At 48.6% G+C, this 10,201-nt stretch overlaps 1 protein-coding gene across 5 annotated transcripts in view; it reads right to left on the bottom strand.

Moving 5' to 3' along the window:
• Window positions 1–1,951: 1,951 nt before the first annotated feature.
• Window positions 1,952–10,201, bottom strand: part of SPATA20 (spermatogenesis associated 20) — a 46,217-nt gene continuing 37,967 nt past the window's right edge. For all 5 annotated transcript variants that reach the window (XM_083430008.1, XM_083430010.1, XM_083430011.1 and 2 more), the window contains exon 16: window positions 1,952–2,267. In XM_083430008.1, the coding sequence (XP_083286134.1) occupies window positions 2,097–2,267 (171 nt within the window). In that variant the 3' untranslated portion in view covers window positions 1,952–2,096. The remainder of the gene's footprint in view (window positions 2,268–10,201) is intronic.

Here is a 10,201-nt window from a genome sequence, read left to right as displayed (position 1 = left end):
AGCACACCTCATTCATGTGGCACAGGCAGACTGACTCCTGGTGACTCTTGCACACCCGATACAAGATTCAAGAGCGGGGAGAGCACTGTGGTTTGAAGGGCATACATCCAGCCTCACAACAGAAGGAGAGCGTGTTGAATAATTCAGCCTGTGCTGCCCTGGTGCGGCCATAGGGAGCAGCCAGAGCAGAAGCAAATGCCAGTCTGCCCAAGAGCAGAGCTTCTTGGCTTCAGGTGTCAGTCTGTTCTGGCTCTATTTCTAGGATTTCTGGTTGAAATGTCTCCTCGTCACCAGTGGGGAGTTGGCAACTTGCAATGGCCTCCGCGGCACTTAAGAGAATTGCCCGTCCAAAGGCACAGCAATGTGGCTTTTCATTAGGAGTCAATTATCTTGTTACGCTGAAAAACACCATCAGCAGCGCTCCCCACCTTCCCTGACAGCACAACTCGCTGGTGTTGAGAGGTGCCTTCTTGAATCATATAACGTGACCCCATGTTGAACCACCGGAGACCAGATGCTTAAGCACAGGAAAGGACGTGCAGAAAGCAGAAGGTTTAAGTTCCCAGGAGAAAGAGAGGCTTGTCAGCGATGCCATTTGCAGGCAGCCTCTTCCTTGCATGTCCCAATCACAGATGCCAATGCTCGCCAGCTCAGCGAGATGGTTCTCTTCCTGCTATACTCCACAGAGCACAGGGAAGCAAACCTGCAAGTCTTTAATTTCAGAGTGTGCAAACGAAGAGAGAGGCATGGTTTATAAACTTAACAGCCCCAAATTCTGCAAAAAGTGGCAGTTAAGTTAACCAATATACATGTGTTTTCTCCCAACTGATTAGAGCTGTGAAGCGTATTTACAATGAATTTCGGAGGTTTACCGGCAGTTCCTGGGCTGGTGAAGTAAGTATTGGCAAGCTGGGAAAGGAATGCCATACATGCCAGTTCATGGGGAAGGGAGCAGCGCCTTGTTGCCCAAGGGAACATTTGCGTATATAAACAAGAAAACACAGTCCATTTTTGTTTTCCCCTTCAAATATATGAGAGCTAGAAACTTGCTTTATTAAAAATGAAGGCCAAGCTCTGGATTCTACCTTATGGGACTAAACCTGGGGCTATGCAGCCATGTAAAGGTAAAGGGACCCCTGACCATTAGGTCCAGTCGTGACCGACTCTGGGGTTGCGGCGCTCATCTCGCTTTATTGGCCGAGGGAGCCGGCATGCAGCTTCCGGGTCATGTGGCCAGCATGACTAAGCCACCTCTGGCGAACCAGAGCAGCGCACGGAAACGCCGTTTACCTTCCCGCCAGAGCGGTACCTATTTATCTACTTGCACTTTGACGTGCTTTCGAACTGCTAGGTTGGCAGGGGCAGGGACCGAGCAATGGGAGCTCACCCCGTCGCGGGGATTCGAACCACCGACCTTCTGATTGGCAAGTCCTAGGCTCTGTGGTTTAACCTTTAACCCACAGCACCACCCACATCCCTATGCAGCCATGTAGTCTCCTCTAATTATGTGCCATATACACCATTTGGAATCTTGGACCATGTACTTTACTTCACCCATTCACACTAACATATGCAAGGTCAGGCCTCCATCTTCAAAGTAGCTTAACAAAATAGACAGTGAGTGTCGCTCCACAACAGTGCCTAAAACAGCCTGGGATGTCTCACTGGCAAGACCGCCCTTTGCCCATCATAACCTGAGCTGTGAGGAAAGTTAGGGCCTTGCTGAGCTTCCTCTGCAAGTCTAAAAGTAAACCCTGCAGGTGAGGAGAGGTTGTGGACCACTAGATGCTGCTGGATCCAGCTCCCATCATCCCTGACCCACTGGCTGGGGCTGATGGGAGTTGGAATCCAACAACCGCTGGGCGACACACAAGGTTCCTCAGCCCTGCGAATTGGTTGCCCCTGACGGCAAACAAACTTGACCACTACTGAACATAGGGGGAAGATGCTATTCAAATGGAAACAGGCGGGTTGAAGTGGGCCCAACCTGGCTTTATTCAACCTGGCTTTATTCAAAGGAGACTTTATTGCGAGGTCCAAGCAGGGCTCTCTCTTCTCATGTCCACTGAAGCGCAAGGGCCACCGGGGGAAGCAGCTCAGGGCAGCAGCAGGCGGCGTAGCTCCTGGCTGGAGGTGACGGGCAAGGAGCAGGCAAAGTTCTCGCAAAGGTAAGCTGTGGCTTTTCCATCTTTCTTCTCCAGAGAGGACAGGAAGCCAAGGTGACGGTACAGGAACCCCTTGGTGTCCCCGTCTGCAAGAATCAGCACCTGAAATGGGAGAGACAACAGGGAAGACACACAGGCTAAAGTGAGTGTTAAAGACGACGCAACCTGCTCCCTTTCCTAGGCACCGGGGCCTTGCTCAAATATCCAGCAATGTTTCAGAGACCCAGGGTTAAACTGGTGGCTCATTCCATCGGTCCTCCCATTCCCCCTGCCCTGCCTGCAGTTTTCTGACATGTGCAGCACATGTGGCTTCTGGGAGCCATCTGGGTCAACTAAGTTAAATATTACTGGGTGTCTGGGTTTGTTTTCGACTTTGCAAATTTGTTTTATTCTAAATTTTAGCAATATTGGGTGTGTTTTTTCATACTTGTAGTTTTTATTGCTTGTAAGTTGCTTTGCTTGGGCTTTGCCAAGAAAAGCACCATATAGATATTTTTAAAATATATGTTTAGAAATTAACTCTCCGGGGCGTTTTTTCTTTGCTCCATCGGTGGTATCTCTGGAATGGCACTCTCCTGCTTGTGACACATTATAATCTTGATTATATGGATTTGTCTGGGTTGCTGGCAAACTAGGGCTCAAAATCAGCTGGAAGCACAATTAAGGTGGCCATTCCACAAGACCATGTAGTGCTATATTATCCAAAATGCCCATCTCCATTGCTAAGCTCTGTCTATAATGTTTACTCAGAAGTTGTCCCCATTCAGCAAATGTCCCCTTCAACTTTAATTCCAAGCTCCCTGCTTGCAACATCACTGATTAACTGCCTCTTGGTTAGTCTATTTTTGGGGGGACGGGGACTTAAATGACTGGTTTCCTTTCATTATTTTCCTTTCTTTTTCTGAATTGCAAAATTATGCCCTTTTACAGTTAAAAAAGTGACCGGAAAAATAAAAGCCAGTAATTAAAGCCTGCTTCCCCCCACCCCCCCACCAAGGGAACAAGAAGTGATTATGGGGCGAAGGATGTGCTGAACAGAAAGCAATTGGAGGCAGAAGCCACTAGGAGGAAACTTCTACTTAAATACTGAGCAGCCCTAAAAGGTCTCAGTTGTGATTTGGCTGCACACACCCAACAGGCTGGTGCTGCAAGTGAAATCAGTAGCCTAAAATCATATATGCAGAAAGCAGGAACACAGAAAACACTGGAATGCATATGGATTCTGCATAAAATCTAAGTGAACCAAGGATGGTAACTCCAGACTGAACAGCTTGTGTGTAAGCAACTCCGATAAGAATACAGTGGTACCTCGGGTTAAGTACTTAATTCCTTCCGGAGGTCTGTTCTTAACCTGAAACTGTTCTTAACCTGAAGCACCACTTTAGCTAATGGGGCCTCCTGCTGCCGCCGCGCCACCGGAGCACAATTTCTGTTCTCATCCTGAAGCAAAGTTTTTAACCCGAGGTACTATTTCTGGGTTAGCGGGGTCTGTAACCTGAAGCGTATATAACCTGATGCGTATGTAACCCAAGGTACCACTGTATTTGGGATGGTGGGTCCTGCCTCTCTGTGCAGGCATTTCGATCAGATTCCTTCTAGATCCTTTCCGGTCATCCTGGAAAAATTCTGACATTGCATGCTCCTCCCTCTGTCCTGTTGACAACTCAGGGGAATACGCAGCGTAAGCAATACTACAGTCTCTCTACCAAGCCTGCTGCGAAGAAATGTGAAGGAGCAGAATATCCTATTTGTAATACAGACTATCCAAGGTGTGTTACACCTGTCTCTTGCCTAAGGTACCGAGGACAGCAGCCCACCCTGAGTTTGTCACACCCAGATTCGTGGTGACAAACCGAGATACGTGAAATGAAGCCCGGGGAGAAACTGTTACCCTGAATAGCAAACCAGAAATGACACCTTCCGTTAACAACCCAGCAGCCTGGCTGCGTAAACAAGCCCACAGCATCCCGACTGGCTCGTGTGTGTCCTGGACACGAGGAGCTGTGGAGGTGCAACTTATTTAAGCAAGTCTCTCCTTGCCCAACTCCTTGTCACTGGGGACTTGGGGCTGCGCAGTGCGCTGTGAAGCCGTTTGCGGGGAAGAGAGCCTGTGTTTTCCCCTCCCCTCCTCCTGCCACCCTCTCCCCGTTCAGCCCCATCTGTGCCACAACTAAGCTGTGATCAACAGAATCATGCTGCTGCCACCCCCGCTTGCCCAGCAGGCTTCAAACACGCCGCTCTAATTGAACTCAAACTGCATTAATCACTTTTACAGCATGCCAGCTTCCTGCACGTAGGATCTGGAGCTTGAGCCCAGGCCTAGCCCAAATTCTAGCCAGCGCTGCTCCCTTGGTGCCGGATTGCAGCAAGATCATGCGAGGAGCTGAATGTCAGGCTGGCACAAGTGGCTAAATAGCAGGCCCTTCTCTCTCTCTCTCTCTCCACCCAAAGAATGAGTCTGACACAAATTAGCTGCATGGGGAAATGTCCAGATGAACCCTGCCGTGCATTCAATGCCATGTGACGAGGTACAAGTGTGGCCGGTGGGTCCTTCCCACACCAATGCAAGCCTGGGTCATGCTCCCCGCACAGCTGCACATTTAGCATTAGTGAAAGGGGCTGTGCGCACCAAGTAGGGTTCCCAATTGGGTAGAGGAGCTGAGCATATGTGGAGGGGCCCTTTCCTGACGCATCCTGAATGTGTAGCTCCCAGAGGGTCAGAATTCACTGATCACATAAATGGAGAACAGGGAGATCCCACGATGAAATGGAGGCTGGCACCAGCCACACGAGAGCCAAACTGAAATAGAAAGCTCCTAAGAACTTGGTCTACCTGAAGCATCCTCCGGGGGAACAGGGAGGGGATGATGAGGCGTTCAGCAGAGTTTCCAGCACAGGGAAGTGATGAGATTTATGGCTACATGGCTAAAGAGTTTTATTTCTCACTACGCAGACAGAAAAGAAACATCCTTTCTCTATGAAAGCAGAGAGCAACTGAAACAAACAAAGGAACATTAACCAGTAATGTCACATCCGTCTCCTGTCTTCCGTGAGACTTCCAACAGCCTGGAATGTCTCTGGAATGTAAACAGAGCCTTGTGACTCCAAAGCACTGCTCAGTGGCAAACAGAAACTAACAATTGCTAGCCTGTTCACCTCTTGCATTTTTCCCCCTTACCTTTTAAATGCCTAGGTGTTTTCCTCCCCCATCTTTTCCCTTGTCATTATATGCGCACTGTAACTTGGCTACACCTGACTGCCTATCTAAATGCCCTTTCCTTAGCGCAAGGCTCTCCTCTGCTTGCCAGTCCTCATTCTGTTTAGGGCCTCCTTTTCATTATATTCGTTTCGCTCCCGGAAAATGCCCCAGCGTCCTTCTCCCTGTTCTGATTTTTCTCTCCACAAACATTTCAAAGTGGGCTCTTGGGGTGTTTTCTAGGCCAGATCAAAGCTGCTGCAGCTCCTGTCGCATTGGGTCACCCCTGTTAGGAACGCTCTAATCATGCCTGAGAAATGAATGGCTGCAGCACTAATTAATTTTTACAATACAGAAATTATTATTAGCTCCCCTGGGTCCTGGGCGTTAATGGAAAGTGCATTGGGGATGAAGCTTGTCAAGCGCAAGGATCATCTACCTTTGTTCAAGGTGTAAAACAGGGCAGGGTGTGCTGAAATGAAACAGGGTAGAAGATACACTAAATACTTCTGTCATTACAGGACAATGGACCCTTCTCTCTCTCTCTCTCTCTCTCTCTCTCTCTCACACACACACACACACACACACACACACACACACAGAGTGATTGATTTATAAGGGAAGAAGGAAATGAACAGGAAAGGGTGAAATCACCAGTGTGGTGAAATTATCACATTATCAGTCACATAGAAAGAGAAAAAAAGCTTCTCTGGACTGTGTGAAAGCGAGACCATGTGCACACACTCTCATACACATGGAGGATATGAAACAGAGGGTACCCAAACCTCCCATAAACAGTATTGCCCACATCAGCACCCTGGGGTAAAGGCAAATATGTCATTTCTGTGATGCACTGCTGAGCTCAAACTGGGATCTTATGGAAGAGACACCAACTTCCTGAGCCACTGGGAATGCTAGTCAGAGGTGATTATGGACTGTTTCACACCAGAGCCCATAATCCTCCTAGACTGGGAAGTCAGTTGCCATCAGAGGGGCCAATCCAGTGCACCCGGTGTCTGACATGGAGCTGTTAACTTTCCCCTGTCTGGGAAAGCCATTCAGGGAAGCCACCAAACAGGTCCAAAGATGGCCACGCTTGCATGTGCCAAGGCACACTTAATACTAATTCATTTCCCACTTGGTTGCAGCAAATGCCTTAAAACGTGCAACATCTGTTTACAGGTAAGACTGCAACCCTTCGTTCCCCAAGTCGGCAATTGCATATGTCGCCTCAAACCATATCTATGTCAAAATGCCTCTCATTTTCAGCCAGCATCTACCATGCATAAAAGCTGATGCAGCTTCTGAGTAAGGGAGAATTCCTGACCATAAGTGCCTGGTCGACTGCACGCCAGAAAATGTTACTTCGTACAAATAAACATTCCCCAGCATCCCAAAGATGCCCTAGATGAGCTCCAATGCCTTCAGTGGCTCCCCCTGCCACTCACCCTTTGCTTTCCCACTATCCCCCCTCCATATGTTGGCAAATTCCTGGCTCAAGATGGCTGTCAGTTACATCTACTCCTTGGGAAGTGGCAGAGCCCCCTTCATCCCACCCCCCCAAAGGATTCTCCTATACAACACAGACTATCTATTTTATTGTACTTGGATCCACCTAAACCAGGAAGAGGAACCTTGGTAAAGATTCCACCTGTTTCGCCCACCTGACCTCCCGGGTGCATTCAGAGCATCTTCAAGAGTGATAACAGACACACACATCCCCACCCTGCGCAAACTGGCCGTGTTTGTCTTTCTTTTCTTTTTTATAAACTGTCACTCTCTCTCATTGGCTTTATCTTGAATTCCAGGGGTGATTAATTACCAATTCATGTCCAATCAGAAATTCATTAATTCATTTTTTTTTGCAGCCTCCCTGAGGTCCTCTTGCTCAGGCAGGATAAAGGAAAGCCAGAGCATTAGCACTTGGTGGACAAAGGAGATAATGAAATCCTTCATAATTACCCATAGGCCATTAGCAGGGCAGGGAATAATAAACCAGAAAGCAAACTCCAGCCTGAAGCTGCCCACTGCCTGCCTTTTTCATTTTTCTGTCAGAATGGGGTGTGACACGGCCTTCCCTTTCCAACAGTGGGACCCCCTGAAATCCTGTCATTCGGAAGGACACATCACATCTGGAATAGAGAGGCACTGAACTCCCCCTAATTTCAATATGCACTTTTGAAGTAGCAAAGCCACGCAGCAAAGCAAATTATTGTGTGCAGAGGGGAAAGAAATCCTCTGACAGATTATTCACATTGTTTCAATGTTGTTCAGCACATTTTTATTCCCTTGGCGGCGGCTTCTCCTCAGCGCCATTTTCATTCTTCTTTGCCCTCACAGACCTCAGCTTCGTTTGCTGTCACGCCGACCTTTAATCTGATTGGCTGTGGTGACGGGTGACCCGAGTGGTTTTGTTCGCCAGTGTCCGTGAGATCATCATGGGCTTGGGTCACCGTGACCATTAGGATGGTGGCAAGCGAGGCCATGGGGCTGTGAGGGAAAAGGAGAGGGAAGAATGGCAGCGAGGAGAGCAGCACTGCCAAGCAGCACGCATCTGTCTTACAAATGATGTCAAAAATCACCCCAAACATGAGGCACTTTTCAAGGAAAACAAAACATGCCGTTTTCTGCCAAGGCTCAGGAGTAAGCAGCTGTCGGAGATGAGCCAGGCATCAAGGGCTGAGCCCAGAAATCAGAGCAGAGGGGCCCAAGCCAGGAGAAAGAGCTAGGAATGGAACTGCCTAAAAATCTCGGTTAAGCTTATCTGCATGGATTCCCCCCCCCCTAATTCCCACCTAACTCCTGAATCTAAATGGGAAGCAAGCACCCACCACCACCAGTTCCACTAAAAATAGAAACCATTCTCACATGCAATATGCATTGTGTGGCGAGTTCCCCACCCCCCAGGTAGAATAATGACACATGACATAATTATTAAGGTTAATGGGCTAAAAAAGGCCACACCTTTATTGGTTACAGGTGATGAGTGGTATTGGCTTAGGCATTGGACCTAACTAACTATATCTGACTCCAGCCCTTGAAGTCCGGGAAGGGTTAACCACCAGTAGGGGAAGTCCTGCTGATGCGCATCAACCAGGAGCTCCCCCGGGGTCACCGATACGGGGCGTGGCTTAGGCCCTCACCTCCCCAAGCTTCGGACAGGGCCACGCCCCCCAGAATCCTTTAACGGACTACCCTTCAATATGCGGGGCAGGTGATGGCGCTACCTCCCCTCTTCTATCTACAGAACAATAACAATGCCTAACCGCCAATACCCAGGAAGTTGTGACAATTTGCTATGAGGTAGGCAAAAACCAAGTGGCTGGCGCCAATTTGCCAAGTGGAAAAATTCCTACCAGGCCCCTCAACAGCAACCAACTGAAGTCCATAGCGAGGTCAAAGAACGAAAACCTTGAAGGGTGGGAAAAACCAGAGCAGATGGAAGCGGACGAAGATGGGAGATCCCCGGCTGCATCTTGCCTTTAAGGGGTAGGCCACAACCCCAGAGCAACCCGATTGACTGGCCAGGAGGTGACGCAGCCAGGAATCCCCCAATCATGCAGGGGCTTGCCTCCCACCCCCTGGGCATGTGGAGGGGCCGTGAAGCCCGCAACCCCACCTCCTCCTTAAGGCGGAAGTGGCTTTATTATTCAGTCAACATACACATGTACGCTACAGGTTTCCTAAAGTAATCTGCCACATAAACAAATACATACAACAGTGCATATGACTGTGTAAAAATATGTTGATCTTAAATATGTTTAAAAAGCCATACTGCAAAAATATAGTACAGCATGGGGCTTGACTCTTCTATATGTATAATACATGTTTCTTTTGACGTGTCAGGCTTCTTTTATTTTGTCAGCAACCAGGCTACTGAGTTCTGCACCAGCTGAGGTTTCAGCCCTGTGTACTGCAGTAATCCAACCTACAGACTACCAAGGAACAGACAACAGAAATTAGGCTATCTCAGGCCAGATAGGGGCATAGCTGGGCCACCAGCTCAAGCCAATGGAAGGCACTTCATGCTGCTGAGGCCACTTGAGCCTCCATTTTAATTGTTTTCATTGATTTTGTATTTTTCTCAAGCTGGAGAAGTTGTGAAGTCCCCTACACCAACATTTCTGTCCCAAATGTTTTTTTGCATGACATCTAGAAACCCTGGGCTTGGACCATCCACACCCAGCACGTCAAAAGGATAGAGAGCCGCACCCCTGGTCAAGAAGACCTCTGGCAGTCCCAAGGGAGTGGAATAACAAATTGTATTTCACTTCAAAGCCTGGGCATGCCTCCCCATCTGCCAATTGGGGGCCTGATAAGTGCAATTTTAATGAAGTATGCAGGTAGGGGCAGAAAACCACCATCTCAGGTGACAAAAAGGCTCAGGGCTCACTTTGAAACCTGCCACTTCACTGGTGGACGTCATCCCTTCCTGTTCCCAATCTGCAGAGGAGATGCAACAGCTGGGCTTTGAGGACACAAGGCTGAGGTGTGCCATTCAGTTCCACCCTCCCATGTTGTCCCAGCGTAGAAAAAAAATCCAGTCATCTTTCCAACACAGGGTATCTAAAGCAAAGTTGACTTCTCCTTTCCACCTTAGAATTGACTGTTTTCTTTCCACTCCAAGCAGGATGCTGCTACATTGTTTGGCGAGGCATTAATTACTATAATGACCAAATCCATTACATTCACCCGGGCAGGCTTAGCCACCAGCACCTTGCTCCTACGGTGCAAGTAAGGATGTCAAGTAACATGCTGATATATATCTGTTAGACTTGCCTACACAAGCAAGCGCATCTCCGGGGGGAAGTGAGTCAGGGCTGCCTCATCACATGCAAGA

This window comes from Podarcis tiliguerta, assembly GCF_965153285.1.
Source record: "Podarcis tiliguerta genome assembly, chromosome: 2".
NCBI lineage: Eukaryota > Metazoa > Chordata > Lepidosauria > Squamata > Lacertidae > Podarcis > Podarcis tiliguerta.
This window is presented reverse-complemented; position numbering and strand designations above follow the sequence as displayed.